The 20,767-nt window shown below is 43.8% G+C and overlaps 1 protein-coding gene across 5 annotated transcripts in view; it reads left to right on the forward strand.

Moving 5' to 3' along the window:
• Positions 1 to 5,878: 5,878 nt before the first annotated feature.
• Positions 5,879 to 20,767, forward strand: part of milt (trafficking kinesin-binding protein milt) — a 29,275-nt gene continuing 14,386 nt past the window's right edge. The window contains exons 1-3 of one of the 5 annotated variants that reach the window (XM_043427386.1): positions 5,879 to 6,084; positions 10,655 to 10,759; positions 11,818 to 11,922. Coding sequence is in view for 3 of the 5 variants with exons in the window: in XM_043427379.1 (XP_043283314.1) it covers positions 19,843 to 20,440 (598 nt within the window). In the remaining 2 variants the exon portion in view is untranslated. Of the gene's footprint in view, positions 6,085 to 6,617; positions 6,651 to 8,185; positions 8,514 to 10,654; positions 10,760 to 11,817; positions 11,923 to 15,495; positions 15,802 to 16,946; positions 16,963 to 19,390; positions 20,441 to 20,767 lie in introns of those variants that run through there. The other 4 variants (XM_043427387.1, XM_043427381.1, XM_043427379.1 and 1 more) reach the window with 4 other exon arrangements.

The following is a 20,767-nucleotide window of genomic DNA, read 5'->3' on the forward strand; positions in this document are numbered from 1 at the left end:
GATCAAGAGATTGATTTTCAATTGAATTTTCTCACGGCTCTTTAATGTTCACTTTAAATAGGCCACCGATTAATAGACCTTCGATGAATATTGAATTTTTTTATAAATTATTATTTTATTCGGTATCATTATTTTTTCAACTTTCGATGCAGAAAAAGCAGACGAACGCACTCCTGATTTTTCGCGGACTGAGCGCTTGCGCCTTCTAACGGCCATCTCAGCAATCTTGGGTCGCGCCGACGCGACCAGTGCTCCCAATACAACGCCAAAAAATTTCTACACAGAGTCAAATTTCCATAGATTTTCATCAATCCCCTGAAACTTAGCTTAGTTATAAATAATTGCAATCCATTCGTTTATGATCACGTCAATTTCAATACGAGACGCTTCTGCAACGAAATGAGTATACAAAAAAAAGTACGAAAAAAAAGTGATAAAACTTGGTTAAAACGACGGAGTGGTTGCCGCGACGGAGTCGCGTTGCACTCGTCTGCTCGTGGTATTCGGTGTGTTCGCTTGAGCCGAAGACGCCGCGAAGAGTCCCGACGTGTGCACGAAACATCAGAGTGCTTGTCCAAGCACTGTCGAATTATTAAAAAAAAAACGTTGAAAAACGCTTTTTCCACACGAGAAAATTCGATATTTTATTCATTTCTGTCTAGTCATTCATAGAGTTTATCGTGGGGCACTAAAAAATCGAGAGGACTATAATGATTTCATTCTAAATTCGGGCTTTCAATTTCTCGAAGGAAAAGATCTTCTGAACGCTCGTTTCCAAGAGTGGGCTTTTACTTCTCTGTCTCAACGTATATGAGCAAGGTGTATTAATGCAAAACTGTGCGGTGTATGTGCGTGTGTGTGACCAATAGAGGGTGCTCGAGTCAATCGACTCGCGGGTAAAATGGCAGTGTAGTGACGTGAAGGGAAGGGAAAACGCGAGAAGGGAAAAACAACAAATATCCACTTTGTTCTTGTTTTAAATTATTATTTTTTGATCAAATATATAATAGTGCAGGATGCTTGCTGGAACGAAATTAATGGTGAGTTTTGAATATCACGTCAATTTAATCCGTCTCTTCAAATAGGCTTGTCCTAATTCTCGTAGGGTGAGAGAGATGATTCGAACGAAAAAATACGAACGAAACACAAGAAGGACTCGGCAAAATCGATGTGCCATGCATGTTATTTCCCCTCTTACGATATATCGCTATTCCTTTCTTTTTCCACGAACCAACTGCTAACTAGTCGTTAAAAAAACCTGGCTTTAACCTTATTTCACGTAATACCTCGTAACACTCTGACACAAACTCTCGGCTCTCGCGCTTGTGCATTTAAAGCACGAATAGAAAAAAAAGGAAGATAAGAAAAATATGACCGCGGACCTTTTGTCAATCGATATTGTATTTGTACAGTTGGTCGATCTATTTTTTTCTCCTCATGGGAAACCTCCGACTATACACAATACTTTCAGGGTTCGAAAAACAATACACAAATTCCGATCTAATATCGACCTCGTAGATACACTCTTTTCTCTCTTTGACAGCTCACCTATTGTAACGTACGAGGCATTCCGTTTCCTTAATTCACACATTGTTGAATCACTATTTCTTTCAATTAAAAGTAAGACAAATATTACAATAAATTTTATGATAATTTCGACAAAATCGAGATCATAATTTTATCAATAACAGCGTCGTCTGTCGTTACTTAATCAATATTCGTAAATTTAAAAAAAACAAAGTTGGCCCCTTTTTCTCTATTCCTCACTAAAAATCAACCTTTCCAAAGATCCCAAAATTCTCAAATAACTGTTAATCCTTCAAGAATGTATTTTACTAAAATTCCATTGAAAATACCAAGGGCTTGGGCATGATCAGGTACTTTGAAGCGTACTTTGAATGTCCCAATTCAATATCTGCCATCAAAATAAAAATTCTTATGGAACACGGTGCCTAGAATTACAATCATTTTTTAAGCTTCAACAGTCTTTTTACGCTTTACCAGACCGTAATCGAACATCCAAAATAGGATTCTTTGGTGAATAGTTGACATTGGGCTGTAACTTCTTACTTATTGCGGTCACAATTCACAGGCATTGACGCGACATTGTTTAACAACACTCGCGCTTCAGGTGTTATTTGTTACGTAACTATTTTTCCAAGAATCATCGTGACAAAGAATCTAAAGTCTTCTTGTTTTATCGCTCTTTGGTATATAAAGAAAAAATAATTGAAGGCCAGAGAGACACAGGAGTAATGGGACAATGAATTTTCAGCAAATTCCGGGCTTCCGCTGTTGGTGATCCCAGTGGTTTCCCTTGCGGAAACCAGGACCTCCATATAATAACCAACTGTGAGTTTTTCGCTATTTTATTCCCATTCTATTACTTTATTTACTACGCAAAAACTGTCCGAGTTCAATAACGAGGGAGAATAAGCTTCGAATCCGCACTAGAACGTTTTTCTGCATTGCGGCCCTTCTGCGAGTTCACTCCCATGAAAATTAGCTCAAAATATCAAACCGCAGTCAACTTGAAAATCCAAATTCTCAAACAAACTCTTTTTGCACTTTTTTTAAAAATGATCTTCATTAAAAAGACGTTTCCAAAGCTCCAAAGAAAAGCATAAACCAATAAACATTGTACGAGATAGAAAGAACTCTGAAAAATTATTTCAGGCTTGGGAGCGACGAAAAATAAGTGAATTTGCCAGATCTCATTTATTTTTCGTTAGAGTGCGGTGGCTTATCTGTGCAAAAAAGCTGTGCAAACTGACGGCAATCCAGATCCATATATTTCGAAGATAACGTTTTTATTTGACAATCATCGAATCGCGGGGAGAATAAAAAACGAGAATAATCTCGAGATACGAGAGTGAAAATAGAAAAAAATGGTAAACCAGGTAATACCTGGAATCGTACTCGCCGCCGGATAAAAAAACCGTTAGCGATTTTCTCGGCGTGCCGGGGGAGCGGGAAGGGTGACATCACGAGTGTGTTTCGTACGAGCGCGACGGTGACGTCACGCCCGAGGACTTTGTCCGCCGAACGATTTGCGAGAGGAGAAAAATTGACAGCTGACTCGAGAGTGATAAAACTCTCGCGACGATTTCGCATGCTTTTCCAGAGTCTTTTTTCTCCCCGCTTGGCCGCCCTCCACCGGCATCGACAATCGCAACGGAAGCGTGAAAAACGATAGTTTTCCGTGTTGTATAACATTGCGCAATCTCGAAATCACGTGCTGTTGCTCCTCTCTCGTTTAGTCGTAGACTGTTCGATAGTTTGCGCGACCCACTTTGTCGGGCAATTTTACCGGCTCTTTGCCATTCGAAAGCCCCGACACCGATGCCCCCCCGGCCGAAAATCAGCCGTCCGTTTAATCGTAAAATTTCGAGATTAGGCCGGACGAGCTTTCGCGGACTGACCTCGGATTCGTTCCGATCCCAATGGCTTGTATCGATTAATTTTTTTCTTCCTATTTTTCAGACACCCCGGTGCGATTCGATTTCGCGATTTTTCCCGCAAGTTCCTCCTACCAAAAATTCTTTATTTCGTCTCCGTTCGCTCCAGAGAATTGCCAACATTTTTTGTTTCCTTTTCAACGTGCTACGCGAGTTTTGTCACGAATGCGTACAATTAAAAGCTGAGAAGAAGGGAAGAAAAAAAAGCAACGCCGAGGCCGCCGTCAGTGAGAACGATATATCGAGACGCGCGAACCTTGCTCCTCTCTCCCGTGCCGCCGCCGTCCTCCCACCCAAAAAGTAAATATCAATTGTGTTTCCTCACCAATTTTAACGAGCGAGAATTCTCGTCGATGTGTACGGGACCTCGAGCCTTCGTTCGGTCTGAACTCTCGTTCAACGCAAACGCTTTTGAGTCGCTGAAGAATTATTCGGATATCGAGTGGGCTCGTTCGGCTCGCTGCAAACGAAGAAACGGACTCGAAGCGCTGGAGGGACGAGCAAAGTTCCTCGATGAGAAATCTCACGTGATTTACTCCCACGGGACTTTTCAATGTGCAAACATCACTCCGATTATCGGGACGCGGAGCTGGTGCTCTACGACCAAAAATATGAGGTCAGTTTTTTCGAGTGCTTTCTAATCTCTGACGCTTCGATCGCAGCTGGAAATTCGGGAATGTTGGAGCGGCAAATCGCTTCTCGAATTATGAGAATCGCAGTGAGTGATGAGAATCGGGAGTGAAAATCGGCTGGGAATAATATTTCGGTTCGTGAAATTTGCAGAGGCCAAGACCGACGGAGGAGCTTCCTTGGAGTTCGCGTCCGGATCGAGCCTTCTCGAAATAAATTCCCTCCCTTCCTTCCCCCCCCCCCCCCCCCTCCTCCCGGCTTCTTTGAAAAAGCCGTTGGGAGAACGGAAATGGCGAGCGAGATGAAAGTGGATGCTGGAGCTGAATTCTGGAAACGATATTCTAAATCGTCGACGACGGCGGCTGGGAATGAGACAGAAAAAAAACAAAAGACTTTGACGACGCTCTCTCCGGGGATGACGCGGCGAAGATTCGTCACTATCACGTGTGTTCGTCGACCTCCTTGACTCGTTATTCTCGACGCATCCGTTCATAGACAAAATTGGACGCGAGCAGAAGAACAAGACGAGGAAGAGGCAAGGGAATGCTGCAAGAAATACAAAAGTTCGAGGGACACCGGACAAAACCGGTCGGCAAAATGCGCAATCCCTCCAAAGATAGAATTACCGAAATGGAGTAGTTTGAATCATAAATTCATTGACGAGAAAAATAACGAAAAAATCTTGTTTTTGAAGTCTCGCTTCCACAGCTCCTAAAAATAACGCTTTCGAGATATTTTTTCTGTCAACACATAACAACGTTTTATTTCACGATCAATCGTGCCACCAAAGAATTCAATTTCCGGCCGCTCTCTTCGGAATGTGCGATAAAAAACCGTTTGGAAGATTCAAAGAAACGAATGCAAGCGGGAAATCGTGAGGACGAATCGCATTTTTTCTCACGGAGAGGTTTCCATGGTACTTCGATGTCCAACATTCGGGAGGAAGTTTCAAACGAGAAAATTGGGTCGGGAAAATGTGGAAAGTCGATTCTCGTTTGCCCTAATCAACACCGAGTCAAGATGAATGGGAATGAAGTAGTCGAGAAAAGTTCGTTGAAACATAAGCCCGAGTAAATTGTCTTGGGTCTCGAGAAACTAAAAAGCTTACGATTTACGATATTTGGCATCGATTCACGAGCCGTTTCGTCCCCATTTAACTTTCGACCCTCGAGAACATTTGGGCGATAAAATCTTGGCAATAGTGGAGTTGAAAATTCGTTAGAAGCGATGGCTCTGTTGAGACAAGGTCTCACTCAAGCACAATGCGATCAGCGGCTCTATTTTTAAACCGTTTTATCCTAAACCCGTATCTACGTCTATACATATTTAAAGACGATTTAAGCACACGTATGTGCTTATAAATATACGCAAGTTTGGGTGTATTGAGAGAAGGAAATACTATAGTGAGATAAGAAGCCATTGAAAATACATTTCATTCATGAATCGTAGTGGAAAACGCTGTCCGTGAAGCGGATACAGATTCTCCACGTGCTTCTTTTCGAATCGTCTGATTAAACGAATCTCCGAATGTGACGCGTAGCCGATCGCTCCAATCCCAGTTACTGTGGGACGAAAAAGATGTTTTAACGGGCTCCAAAATAATTTTTGTTGACTAAAAAAGTGATTTTTTAAATAATGTCCTTTGAAATGATGAGCACAGTGAAATGTTGATATTGAAATTCGAGTATTTTCGTGCAATTTGTTGATCGAAGCGATCGAATATTTTGAAGAATTATTACGAAACTAATTTCTATCGTGTTTTTTTTTTTTTTTTTCGTTTTACAGGAAGGTGAGACGATTCCGCTCGTCGCCACAGCGTCCAAGCTGGCCGCCGTGGAGGATGTGGGTCCAACGAGACCCGAAAGGACGGCTCGGCCAACCCCCACCACCCTGAAAATCTCGTCGTCCGCGAGGGCAACTCTGCAGTCATTAAAGGCACCGCGTAATCGTTTAACGACCTCCTCCGCTAGCACCCGAGACGCTGAGACCATCACAGGTGAATTTATTCGCTTATTCACGTTTTTTTATCCTCCTGGATTGAGTAATTAAACCCTTTTTACGAATAATGCTGTGTTTTTTCCAAGATTTCATTAGGAGGCTCCTGGGCGACTCTAGCGAGCACGTTTTCGAACGATTCCATTGACTTTTCATCGATTTTACATTCCAGGATTTAATTCGTTCACTCGATAAACATCGAAAGTATGAAATCGTTGCATAATTACCTGCCAGTTTCAAGGGACGAAAAGTCGCGAAATTTCGGAGTAAACAATCCACGAGCGCGAGCACTAAAATCCCGAGATCGTCGGTGCTCCTCTCACTCTGTCACTTTTCCCATTGATCGAGATGAAAATCTCCTCGGTCGACGACAGTTTAACTTTACGAAGATCCAGACAGAGCTCCTTTGCCACGAAATAATGGAGGAACGTCTCCAAACGATTTTCACGCAATCACGAGGCCACGTCCTTTGCTCAGAGTCCTACTCGATGTGACGTTCAAGCGTTTGGAACGAAACTGTCTTCTCGAAGGAGACGCGAGCCTCCTTTATAACGTTTCCTCCAGGAGGTAGAAAATTCCTTCTTCTTTTATCAACGCACATCCATTGAGTCTCTCTCTCTCTCTCTCTCTATCGCAGTTTCTCTCTCTTGATGTTTCCGTCTCTCACCTCCTGTAACGAGGCTCCTATGGTGTTTCCCATTGGTCTGAGCTAAATGATGATTGCCCTCCGATGTTGTTGGTCCTGTTCGCTTGCTCATTTCTTCCTGCGCTCCTCCTCTCCCTTTTCTCCTACTTTTCTCTCTCTCTCTCTCTCTCTCTTCCTCTCTCGTCGACGGAACGAACATAATGTGCTTTGTGTGTGCCACGTTCTCATCATCATAACCATCATCATTACGATCATCAGCCGCGCCATCATCATCAGCCCCGGCATCATCATCATCATCATCATCATCATCATCATCATCATCATCATCATCATCATCATCGTGGCCGGCTCTCATACCAGTCGGTAAATAGCCGAGTAATCATCATTATCGTTAGTCAAAAATGGAACAATGGATCAACAAAATTTTCATAAAAATTCACTGTTAAAATGAGATGAAGAATCGCTATCTCGATGGCAACAATTGGAGGCGAAACCGTCACTGGAATCGGACAACACTCGCACGGATGAAACTTTTGAACAGCCAGAAATGTGAATATTCCGTGAGCGAATAGCCAAGAATGGAACGAGGAATCGAGAAAATTGTCGTAGGGATTGACAACGACGAAAATTGGGTGAACATTTATTTCGATTGAAAAAATTCGAGGTGAATCTCATCATTGAAATCGAATGTATGGAATTTTTGAAGCTTCAAAATATACCAAAAATACGATTATTCCGGTGAGTGGATCGAGGAAGACATACTTTATTGTTCTTGGATAATTGGATGAACGTTATCGATCGATCTCATGTCGATCCAACCCCGGCAAAATTCTCGACTGGCCTGAGTCCAACCCTCGTTTCTATTTTCTACGATCGCGACTACGGGAGAGAGAGAAGCAGCCTGTTTTTCGAGTTCGAGACAGTGGTCGGGAGGTTGACGCGTTGCGAGGCTTAGTATCGGACGCGATCGAGTGGATAAATCATCCTGCACAACAAATAAAAAATAGGATCATTAAGAAAAATAAGAAAATTGTGACTTTCTCAGAAAATTTAAACGTTCGGTCCGTTGGTGAAATCTCTCGAGCGTTCCCGCCCACTCCACGAAACTCTCGACCCTCCGAGTTGATCGGCACTTTTTTCTCTCCATACTTGCAACCATTTTTACACCGTTGATAAAAAAAATCGATGAAATTTCGACCATAAATTAAGGGGCAGCAATTTTCATTCGTCAAAGTCGTTTTTCCCCCTTTTCGCTGCAACTGTTTTCAGCGAGATTCCAAATGTCTTTTCGATCGACGAGTCAAAGCCCCGAAATTGACGAATCGAGGTGCGGCGTGCGGCGACACGACGAATAGTTTATTAATAACTATCGTACGAATTTATACACGATGCGTCCCGCTCTCGGCTACCAACTCGCTTTTATAGTTCGCTCGATGTAGATCGTGGACTAATTTGTTTGCCCAACTCGGTCACGCGCACGCACACAGAGGCTCGCACATGCGGCGGGATTGCGTAATGGAAAAAATGCAGTTTGATGAAGAAAATCGCGGATAAAAGTGGAGAAAAAATAGAGGAAAAGCCCAAAAAAGGAGGGAAGATTCGGCCACACGAAAAAATTTTCTGGAACGAAGAAAAAGTTGACAAGCAAAGGAGGACGAGAAGGGATCGAGATTTTGGAAATGTTTGAGTCATGTATGGCCCTGAGCCGCGCGTAAAGAGAGCCAGGAACCGACTCGGTGGAATAGCCGAAAGGCGGCGAGCTATTCTCGACAAATGGCGAAATGGTAAATACGCAAAATTCGACAAATTTTCAAATCCTCAAACTTTCTGCATCGACGTGTCAATTTTCTGTTTGCCAAAACCTGGAAAAAAAAACCTCATTTTTAATCTCGTTTTGTGCTTTTCAGAAAATCCATTTTTGTTTTACCGAAGCGAGAGTTTTTCGGACGCGGAAGAATGAGCGCCAAAATTGGGCGTCGGGGCAGTAGAGAATTGGATTGAAAATATTCGAGAGTATCCACCTTCCCGGGACGCGATAACGGAGGAATCTTTTTTACCTTTTGTAAACGAGATTCTTGTATCGATCGTAAAAAGCTGCTGCTGTGCGCAAGGAAAGTTTTTTTATCGAAGATACAAATCGAGCAGGAGCATTATCCTCGGCGACTAAAAAAGATCCCGCTCTCGATGAACTCCGACGAAATGACCGAGCAGAAAAACCAGTGACGAGTCTTTCCCAAGTGAATTTTGCATAATTCGCGATTAGCATGATCATTCTCATAAGCTTTGGCCCCCGAGGTTCGTCGACCCCCGATCCCAGGTGAATTTCCCTCCGGAGTTCGTTCACTTTTGTCCATTATTTTACTTTTTATTATCTCACAAGAGTGCGATAATTAGTCCATCATTTTTTCAACGCAAATCATTAATCCTCTCGTTGTTATTATCGTTGCGTAATGTTTATTCACAAACGGCCTGAAATTACGGCGAATTGAAGCAAAGTCTTTCTCTCCCCCTCGAGGATGCTCGGCTGCCTAATGAATCTAATCTTTCACACCTCAATTACGCGATCTAATTGCCCGTGTGGATAATTTTTCTTCGTCTCTTTCTCTTCCTCGTGAAAAATCGACGGAGGGAACGAAACGGTCTCGCTTTTACTCCAACGAGACTGTTTCGCCCAACGAGCTCATTGAATTACAAATTTTTTTGCTTATTCTGAATATCGTGACGTTTTTTTTATCCATCGATGCTTTCTACGAGCACTTGTGCACTCACAGTTGTTTTACCATTTTTTTGAATATTCAAAATCTTTCGTTCATTCGGTTCCACAGAATTTTGCTTTTCTTTTTACAAAGCTTCCGACAAATCTTGCCCCAGTTTTACTCGCGATCGTCAAAATCGTTTCAAAACGGTGTCGTCGACTCCGATTTTGTCCTGCTCTCTCGAAAGCCAATTCCAGTCAACGTTATTATCCGATACGTCGAGACTTGCGAGTAACAAAACTCGCGAGTTCTCGTGTTTCGAAGAAACTCGATACACCAGAAAACTCACACCCCGTTACCTCCGTTTTGCTGCCGCCTTTTTCTCTCTTTCTTCTCGTCCCTTCTCTGTCTGCTGCGTCACAGACGCAACGCAATCGGAGTAATGGATCGAGCGTCAACTCCTTTGGGAACATTAAACTCGCGATGAGTTTCAAACCCATTTACTTGTAAGATTCGTCGGTGAGACGAACCTCGACATGAAATTGCGGAATTTTCACTCCAAATGCGTCCGGACATTGAAATTCTTCGATTTTTGACCGTCGGGTTTGGTCGGTAAACTGTCAAAGTTTCGTCGCCAATTCGCAGTTCCGGAGCCTGAAATTCGGGGCAGAATCTACGAAAATTTGTCAGTTTTTCAAAATAATAATTTTTTCATATTTTATCAACGAAAAAAATGCAACTTTTGTTAATGTAAATACAGCACGAGTCCGGCCACGAATTTCTGCTGATTTGACCGTAGTTTGGTGAAAATCCTCGGCCGAGTCAATGCCGTGACGACTTTGAAGTCCGAGCCGAGAAAATTCGATGGAAAATCGATAATGAAAAATGCAGAAACGAAGAAAACACGCGTTCTCATCTTCACGAGATCTTGAAGACTTGAGAATGTTCAAAAAATCATTCGGCCACGCTGTATTAAGTGTAATAATGAGAGAAAAGGCGTTTCTTCGTCGAAAGCTCAATTTCCACAGTAAATATATTCATAGAGGTGTAAAGAAAAAAATCAGCCGTGGTTTGTCGCGTGCTGAAAACCGATTCGACGTTTTTTCAAGCCCGAGCAATCGAGCAATCGAGTGCTGCTCGCGCGCTGTTGTATTTCGCAAAATGTTGTTTTCTACGTTCCTGAAAATTTCGATCCGATGGATGCTGACTTTTCGTTCGTTTGTTTTCAGAGGTGTGCAGCGGAGGGGATCTACCAGAAGTGGAGATAATAAGCCTGCTCGAGGAACAGATACCGAGATACCGTCTTCGCGCCGACACACTCACGCAATTCCAAGGTGAATTTATAATTCATAACTGCAATCACAAAAAACGATGAGAAGAGTGATACGATTGAAGAATAATGGGAATCGAGAGTTCAGGAAACCCTGGAAAAAATCCACGAAGCCAAAAAAGTGGAAAAGTCGAGACTGAAATTCGCGAAAAATGTAGGACAAGCGTCTCAGTTGAATTTAGGCTCGAGAGTGACTGAAACGTTGCTAAAAATGGCGAGTGATTGAGTGAAAATGTAATTGGAATGTCCGTTAGAGTTTGAAACGATAAATCATGCCTCCGAAGCTGAAATTTTGTAACGAGAGATAAGATCTTCATAAAGTAAATGCAAGTGTCAGGAGTGAATTTATCTGCACGTGTGACCGAAAGTATTCGACGCTGATGTCAGTCCTCAAGGTTTATCTCGCCTCGTGAGAGAGTACGCGAAGGTGTGTGCGCGTTCGTTGAGGTTTTTTTCTCTATCGCTGCGTCGCGCGAGTGGAGAATCGAGTCAAAGTTTGCGTGCTTAGAATACCAGATCGACCTACCGGTTCGATGCTAATCTCACGAATAAAGAAAACAAACGTACGGAGCTTGCAGTTCCTGTTATCAGCCGCGCCGTTTTCTTTACCTCGGACTCGTTCTTGTTTTCACGTTCAAGTTTTTCTCAATTATTATTGGCTCGGGTATAATTGATGGCAATTATCGCTGATTATCGGAGGCTAAAGAAGCCTTGGAATAGCATTTTCGTCGGCACTTCCGGTTATTGAATTTCGCCTTATTCGCGCGTACAACGGGGGAACGAAAATCGTGACTAATCGGAGGAAAAAAGGGATCCTCGAACGAAACGGCTCCTTGGCACGTGTCGGGATACACGAGACTTTTTTTGTGGGCTTGAAATCGAGATCTGGCGGGGGGAAATAATGTGGACGAAAAAGAAAATATAAAAAGCCTGCGACACACCCACTCAACGAGCTCGTGCCTCTAATTAAATTTCGCTTTTTGGCTTCACCGCTTCTCAATCCCCTGTAAACCTCACTTCCTCTGTTATTAATTTACTCATCTTTTTTCACTCTCTCAACAGGATACGAGAACGCGGACTGGTTCATCCCTGCACCTGCGCTCAGGATCGAAGACGTCGATCTCAAGCTTTCGCCGGATCAGATCCGCGAAACTCTCAACTACTTCAGTAAGTCATTTTTGACCTCTTTTCGCTGTTAATTCTTTTCCGAACGCAATCATCCGCGTTCTCTACATTAATTTGGCTCTGGAAAACGAAATTTTATTTTCATTCAAATTTCAATCATTTTTATTCAAATTAAATTGAAAACTCACTGTTGTTAAATGTTTAGTTCGAACGTCGTCAGAATTCATAATTCAATCGAATTTCATCTTGGATGAAATTTTTCATTTCGACTGTGAATTGACAATTTGATGGAAGAGGCTGGAAAAGGAAGATCGAAGTTTTGAAAGCGGCTTCGAAGAGTCAGCGATTTTATGAAATTTCGAAAATTGAAAACGGCTTTGAAGATTCGCCGTATTCGAAATTTTTCAATATTTCTACTCTCGACAACAACAAATTTATCATAATTGAATGGAACTTTATTGAAAGAGGCTGGATTACGATGAAAAATCATTTTTTTAAATACAATTTTGAGGAATCGCCGTCTTCGATATTTTTCATTGCCTTCTCATTCCAAAAAAAAAAAAATATTTAACAAATGAATGATAAAGACGTCGAGAAAAAGTCGATCGTTGCCAACGATACCGAATTTATTTAGCTTTATCGCAAACGATTTTAATCACTCGAGAATAAGAAAAATATAATTCTTATCAATCGAGACTGGACGATGGTGAAACACGATCCTTTCCGTGTTGTTGGTTATGCGCGATCGATACGCAATCTAATAACGAACGTGGGGGAGGGGAACGAGCCTTCGTTTATTCTTTTTATTTAGTTATTTTACTTGAATGTTGTTTGAAGCACACTTCGTGCCAGTCTGTTTGATAATTGGCACGAGTGAAACAAAGTTCCTGTTCGTAGTTTCCTCGTTACGGACGCGTCTCTCCTCGGCTCGAAGTCCTTTCTATTTTAATTCGATGAAATTGAGCTCGTTTTCGCGGAGTGACAATCGTTATCGGAATTTTTCGATCGGCTCTTTCCACGAAACACGAGCGTGTCGACTTCCATCGGAATTTCTTTTCCTTCCATTTATTATTTGTCTTATCGAATCGTCCGAGATCGCCATTTCGAGTGACGACGATAAAAAGTGATTGCGACGTTGATATTACACAAACAAAAATATTTACGCAGTCGCCCCGAATTACCTGGCGATCGAAATCTTCCCGATAATTCTCAGCATCTAAACCTTTTAATCCCTTTCCAGGCGAATGAATCTCCGAAGAAAAAATTGACAAAACCGCCCGAGCGTGAGGCTCCGAACAACTCGAAAAAACGATGCCGCGGCAGAAGAAGAAAAAAGCGTGACAATGAAAGGAAATTTGCACGATGTGTGCGTCGAGAGAACGAACCGTTTGCATTCGGGTCGTAGGTCATTCTCGACTTTTGCGATCGCCTAACAATCGAGACGCACTCGGAGCGTGAAGATCTTTCGCATTGTTTTCCACTCTCGACATTTCTTCAACAAGTCGTTATTCTTTTTGTTTTGTTTTTTTTTTTTTTTTTTTTTTTTTAATCGCCTTCTCATACGGAGAACTTTTCTCGTGATTTCCAGCTGGAACGAATGAGACGTAAATCTTGTCTGGTATCCAACTGTTTTTCCCCCGCCCCCCTCGCACGGTTCCCGGTGCCAATTCTCAAAAGAAATCTTAGGACTCGTCGAAAGAGAAAATCTCGACGTGTTTGAGTCTTTAGTGGTTTTTTGTCCTCAAATTCCGTCCCAAAAAGGGAAAGAACGGCGAGCATCCTGTGAGAACGATCCCATGCTCGGACGATCCTTCTCAGCGCTTCAATTCTCACGGAGCATCCTCGCCAAACGCACTCGGTTGCCTTTCTTGGCAAATTTTCACCGCTCCGTGTGCCCCTCCGAGATTTCGTCTCACTCCACGACACCAGAATTCTCATTTATTTCATCCCATTGGAAAAAAATCGGTCGAAGAAGAAACATTTTCATGGAACAATCGCTTTTCACTTTTTTCCAAGCGAATCTCTTCGCTCGCTTGTTCGAGCGCCTCGCGAGCCGCTCGAACATTTGGGTGGAACGAACGAGCGCCGGGTTGGCATTCCAAAGAGAAAGAGGAGAGTGATTGGAAAGAATGGGCGAAAGGCTCCTCCCGATTATCTCGATCTACCAGGGATCCATTTCGTGCCACACATGTAACGATCTATTTCCCAGACACTCGACGATCAATCCTCCCTCGAGACAACAATACAAATCTGACCTTTCTCTCGCTATTTATTCCCCGGTTATTTCCGCTGTGAGAAAACTCGATGAGAGTGAACCACCTGAGCGTAGACACTTTTTTTTCATTCGTCTTCGAGATCCTTTCTAGATTCTAAAATGAAAGAAATTATAATAAACATTGCCAAAGGATCGAGCGGGAGATGCGAAGCGAAGACTTTTACTTTCAATCTTCTCAATCCCATTTATTTCGTTTGAGTTGCCATTTTTTTTCGTGGACTTTTGCTAAAGGTGGAGGGGAATAATTTCAAGTTTTTTCCTCTAGAATTTGAAGAAATTTTTCAAAAGCCCGATCGTGAGTGAGCGACGCAGAAGCTTCGATTTCTAATGGCAAAAAGTGGCGAAAACGTGACCACTCGCGTCTTCTGGGTCATGGAAACTCACTTTTTGTCTTGTTCGTAGATGGAAAAAATGACGACAGAAAAGAGGGCATTAAGATCGCTGTGACGAGCACGTAAATCGTTCGGTAATTCGATCATGACAAGCACGCGTGATTCGTGGATTTCGAAATGATTTTGTTCGTCCTCCTTTCTACGGGATAATTCACTTCGAAATTTCTTAACGTCGCACGGTAATGTTCGCAGTGATTTTTGTTAATTCGCCGAGAGAACGGGAGGATGAGAAATGAAAAAATTGAGCGTGTTGATAAATCGTCAAGTGTTTTCACCTCTCGGGGCTTTCCTATTCTCGCTCAGCCACGCGAGATCCAGTGCAGGCCATCGATTCAAGCCTTTGACCCAATTTTACCCTCAGGACAGTCCCCGCGCCACGGCCCCGGGCGCCGGGGGCGCTTGCACTTGCACCGGAAACACGATTGGCTCTGAAAAATTCGCGTCTCATCTTCGACGCTGGACTTTCTCGCTTTCCGCCCGAAACGCGGCTCGAGCCAAAAATCAATAAATAAAATCATTTGGCATTGTGAGAAAAAGGAATTGGCTGTTTCGAAAAAACTGAGAAAAATAAATGCTGCGATACGAGAAACTTATCGTTTCCTATCCTAAAATCTTATCGACGCAAATTCTTACGTTTCAGCGAGGAAAGCATCGACGAATACTCAACGTTGCGAAAAAAAAAATTGGCGATATTTCGAAGCAATGAATTAACGTTCATTGATTTCGAATGATAAATATTGAACGCTCGGAACGTGTTTAGTCCTCGCGTCCTCGGCCGTGTTCTCCCTTTGAAGAAAATGTCCACAGCGCTCGCCGGCATTCTCTCGGCTGCGTATTTTGTCCCCCCCCCACATGCTCTCTCACCCCCGGGGAGACAAGATGGCCCAGTCCGGGGCGCGGACGCGGCAGGCCTCTCAGTCAGTAACTCTGGAACCGTACGCGCGCAACGGCGTCGTCACGAGTTCCACTTCGACGATAACCACGCTCTCGTCGCGTGCCTTATCACGGGCTTTTACGAGGAGAGCCTGATGAGAACGAGCCCAGTTTCGTTTTCACGCTAAATTTACTCTCGGTATACAACGATCGATCCTTCACTATTTTTTAATTCTATTTCGAGAAGTGCCGGCTCTCTTGGTTGTAGTTTCAAGTGAACTTGGAGTGCGTGCGTGCGCCCGAGAATATTCGACACGTGATCGTCGCTCATTGTGATTGGAATAAAGCCCGAAAAGTGAACCGAAAACTGCTCGGTTCCAGGTACATTGGCGCTGCACCTTTCATCCATATTTTCTTCAACTTTGCTTCTCGTTTCGAAGGTTTTTTCGTTTCCGAATTTCGCGTTTACCGGGGGTCGATTTTCAGCGCGAATGTCGCCATAATTTTCGAGTTTTTCGTCAGTTAATTTCTCGTATTGGTAAATCGAGTTGTTGGTTTATGTTTGATTATTTCGATATTGGAGAATCGTGAGAATCATTCGAGTCGAGATGGAACGTAACTGGATCTCGTTGTAAGCGAATAGCTGTCGAGGCAGCATTCCAATCGCTGTTTCCTCGGTTTTTTTATTTTTATCGTTTCTTCCCCTTCGCGCGCGGTCGACTCGCAGTGTCTTTTTCTCGTGCCCTCTCCCTCGCTTCGGTTCTCACAGTCGCTGTCACTGCTCCGCTGTTGAATTGTCTCAGCAGCTGAATCAATTTTCGCTCGAAAATTATTCAACGTCCTCGTTCCAAAGGAATATTTATTCTCGACATTAACCCCGAATCGTCTCTGTGAAATCGAGCACAAAAAGTTTAGTGAAAGGGATTAAATAGAGGATTTTCGAGATTCGAAAAGTGTCATTCTCGCGGTGCTCTTGTTTGGTGATTCAAACTCGAAATCACTCGGGACAAAACGTGCCGATACTCGCCTCGAATCTTTACTCAATTTTAATCAATTTACAAACTTTTTATCTCAAACTTAATTTCTTATCGATTGGACTTTCAAAAACCGGATTATCTCCTTACGCTTTTTTTATATTTACTTTCCACTGCGAGCAGCGAGCTAAATTACGTAATATCTTTCTCGCCGGCCATAACGAGGGCTGCAAAGCTTCGTCAATCGTCACTTTGAGTCTCGGGCTCGTCGACACGACCGGTTAATCCGATATACCGGCCGGACACACACACGCGCCGCTTTCATCCGCTGACACGTCTCCGACGACGGAGCGTTCAACACCGTCAGGGCCCAGATCGCGCTCTCTTCAATGAGCCTCGCCGCTCATACGCCCTTGTCGCTCTCAACGCTCGATCTATATAAATATACGAAGAGGGACGAGCAGCGTGGAACGACGTTAGTCGCATCAGCAGCGATGAGTGTGCGAAGCCTCGGGAACGACGGTCGACGACTCTCGGAATTCCTTCGCGTCCGCATAATAATCCGGAGGTTTACAGCTGTAGAGTTTGATAAAAAATCTTTTTCCGGCGACTCGCACACCATTTTTTGCCCTCAGAATTTTGATAAAACGAAACAATTTTTATTGAAAATTCTCGTCAAACTTGTCTGCTCTGATTCTTACGATTTTCTGATTTTATTCGTCATGAAATATTTTCTTTCTCAATATCCGACGACGAAATTTTTGTCTTTAACGAAAAAAAATGTCTCTTCGTGTATTTTGAGTTGAAAGAAATTTGAGAATGTCGAAACGTCAATTTACTGACGCAACAAACTTTCTTCGCGCGTTAATACGAGCTTCTCCCAAAATTTTTGACGAAACGTGAATTCGTCAATAACCACAAAAGTTCGTCTTAAGATGATGGATCAGTCGGTAATCACAACCGTGAGTGCGAGAGAGATAGCTGCAAATTTTGAAAAGGAAATTTTTCCACATCGTTCGCCTGATCGAAGAAATAAAAATGTCATCGGATTTTTCCGATCGTGCTGCGTACGATGACATTTTTATTATTTTAATCGGACGAACGATGTCAAAGAGTTTCAATTTCAAAAATGATCCATCATCTTAATGAGATTTTCAAAAAATTTGATTAATCAAACGACGCGAAGTGAGACGTCAACCGAATTGACGGATGGCGATGCGCTCAGAGAAATTGAGAACACTTTAGAAACCGATTTTCCGTCCAATTATATTTCCGCGAAGGTGTGTGGCGTGAAAATACGTGAGAAAAGAAGCGCGGAAGAAAACGCTCCCGTTTCGCTGTCATAAATTTGCGCCGAAGGAAGAAAAAGTCTCAAGAAAATCGTAAAAACACATAATGATTAAAAGAAATGAGTAATATGAGCAGGAGACGATATAACATCGCGTTTCGTACGTTAATACGAGAGAAATTTAGCGGATCGCGCAACGACCCAGTTGGCATGAATGACCGAACAGCGAAAAAGTGTAGCCAACGTTCAGCCGTTTTTCTCTTTTCTTTCGATCCGCTGTTACACCCGCCGCGAAACAAAGTCAGGAGAGAGGAATGAAACATTCTCATGCTTACAAATGTGATGATGCCACGAGAGAAAAAGACTCGGAAAATCTCGCTCCAGTAAACTCCTTCACCCAATTATCAAGAGCCCCGTATCAGTTCCGTAACCGAGGACGACGAATCCCATCGTTTCGAACGAGCCCGAAAGCCTCGTAACGGAAGCATCATCGAGCACATTTTCCCCCTCTCTTCTCATTATCTCTCGATTATTCCGTCTAATTTTCTGCCCACTCGGATAATGGATTCTGGAGGAAGCTTTGGGGTCTACGCGATTCGCCTTCGCGGAGGGAGCTCCGCGCCTTTTTCCCCGTCAAGATTTCGGCGGTTTCATTCGAGGCGATGCCGAATTCGGGGCGGTGGATCCGGCGCCGTTGGTTCGTGGCTCGAAGCGCGTTGTGCCGGTCTTCAAGTCCAGGGGGGGGGGGGGAATGGAGATGAATAAATGAACGCAGAAGCTCAGCGGGGGACGAAGAATTACGTAAATTCAGCGTCCCCATCGAATTTGCGGTTTCCTCGCTCCATTGGCTCTTCCCCGCGCTCTGAGGCATTGGAGAATGAGGAAATTCACGGATCTTCGCGATCGTGAATTCCTCCTCGCTGCTGCGATCGAAGGAGCGTTTGCTTCGTGGAGCGTTGCGCCTCGTTCCTCGCTCTCCTCCTTCTTTGACCCATCGATTTAATCGTCGTCATCGCCGCACGGTGTTCACACTTACCGTGTTAATTTTAGGCGAGCCTCCATCGAGGAGGGAACCTCATTCCCCTGTCGCCTCATTTTTTCTCGTAATTATCGATTTCGTCGAGGAAAACTCGACCGGACGTTCCTCGCGGTCCTGCCCCGTCGCCTCGGCCCCGCGCCCCCGACCTCGAGGACGTTTCCTTTCGGCAAAACCAACGAATATCGTTGGCTATTAAGACAGAAGTGAATAATGAACGAAAATAGTGGAAATGAGAGCGAATTCAATTTTTTCTCACTTATTGAATCATTTGCTCGATCATTCCGGCTCCGGGACTGTGAAAAATCCACTTTCCACTGTTACTTTGTCCCGCACCTGCGTGTACACTGCAACAGTGTGGTCGTTGACCTTTTACAACGCTGCTACATGCTCTTTGCAATCTTGATTCGCGCGCAGAGTTCACCTCTTTCTCAGCTCCCGATTCACCGTGCGCGCGCGCTGTCATTTTTTATTGAAACAAATGTTAGCGAGCCTCGTGTGAAAGTTGTCTCAGCAAGTTTGTCCGGGAACTCTTCGAATCTGTTTACGAATTAGCGATATTTTCGGCAGGGGGGCCTTATTTCGATGGATCGATAACGCGGAAGCAAAGTTCACGAAAAAAAACAAAACGCATATCGATTGATTAGTCATTTGAATAAAAATCTCTCACAGGGCGGTGAAATCGGATCGGTCAGTTCGATCGAAGATCGAATCACATCGATTTTTGTTGAATCAGCCGTCGGAAGTTGAGCTCGAGGAGGCTAAAGGTCACTTCGGTTTGGTCAGAGCATCGGAAAGCTGTGGAAAAAAAATGTCGAGTTGACGAACGGTCTGCGAATTGATGGACGCTAAGTGTCGGTCGCGAGGAGTATCCGAAGAGGGGAAAAAAGACTCGGAGTCTCGAGTGTTGATCCGTCGAATTGATTTTCCGGTTGAAGCGAGGCCAAGTGCAGTGGAAAAGTTGACAGCAAACGCGACTAATCGCCGAATAATTGTAAAGGAAATAATTGGAAGGAAGAAATAAAAATGTAGAGTCGAGGATTTCCGGAGAATTTTCAAGCACTCCGAGGCGAAGGGGGAGAAGAAAATCGGGAGAAAAATAGTTGCCCGTTCGGAGCTATGACATGAGCAGCACAAATGAGTGCGGGCTCGACACGCGCAGCGAGAATGACCGGTCGGTCGACGAGACCGACCGAGCGCCGTCGTCGAGGAACGATCGGGAGGCCAAAAAATCGGATAATCGGGATGGTAAAACGATCGCGCTCGGTCGTTCGACTTTCGACTCGCTCGCTCTCGACGTCTCTTACTCGCCGTCCGTCGCGATCTCCCCGGAAGTCGGTTCTTCCAGTTCCTCCCGCTTGAGTCCCTCGCTCACTCGGAAGCTCAGCAGCATTTGGCGGATTCCCGAGTTCGAAGAAAACTTGGCCGACCTCTCGTCGTCCTCGCGCCTCGACATCAACGCGCCCAAGAACCGCCGCCGGGACGACGATTACGACGAAGAGCTCTGGGAAGACGTCGGCGTCGTTGACTACATCGAGAGAAAACTCGGGTGTCCCGATGAAAGCACACCCGAAGAGAGGGAAAACGCACTTCGCGAAGTTCTCGCCGACACCGACATCCACGAAGGCGACGGCGATCTCTCCGATTTCTTGTTCCACGTCGCTCGCACGAAACACGGAAAAATTTACATCCGAGTCATCAGAACTCTCCTGCTCAATCGAGGTACCGCCTTTCTTTCGTCCTTTCGTTTCGTTAACCTCGTTTTTTTATTATTGCATCGTTTCTATTTCATCATTTTATCGTTACTCGTTTTCATGAATCGAAACAATTTGTTTTTTTCCTATCAATTTATTAATACCGGTTTTTTATTTTTTCAATTCTTTTTAAAAAAAGTAGAAAAAACAACCGGGGTTTTACCACTTTTCGAGGATTTCTGCCGGTATTCTTCGTACTACGGATGACGAGGGGCCGAAAAAAATCGTTTTTATTCGCCCTTTTATCTCGATTTTGAAGAAATTCACAGTACACCGAAGTCCTTTACGCTCAACT

The sequence above is a fragment of the Venturia canescens genome, chromosome 8 (assembly GCF_019457755.1).
Source record: "Venturia canescens isolate UGA chromosome 8, ASM1945775v1, whole genome shotgun sequence".
Classification (NCBI taxonomy): Eukaryota; Metazoa; Arthropoda; class Insecta; order Hymenoptera; family Ichneumonidae; genus Venturia; species Venturia canescens.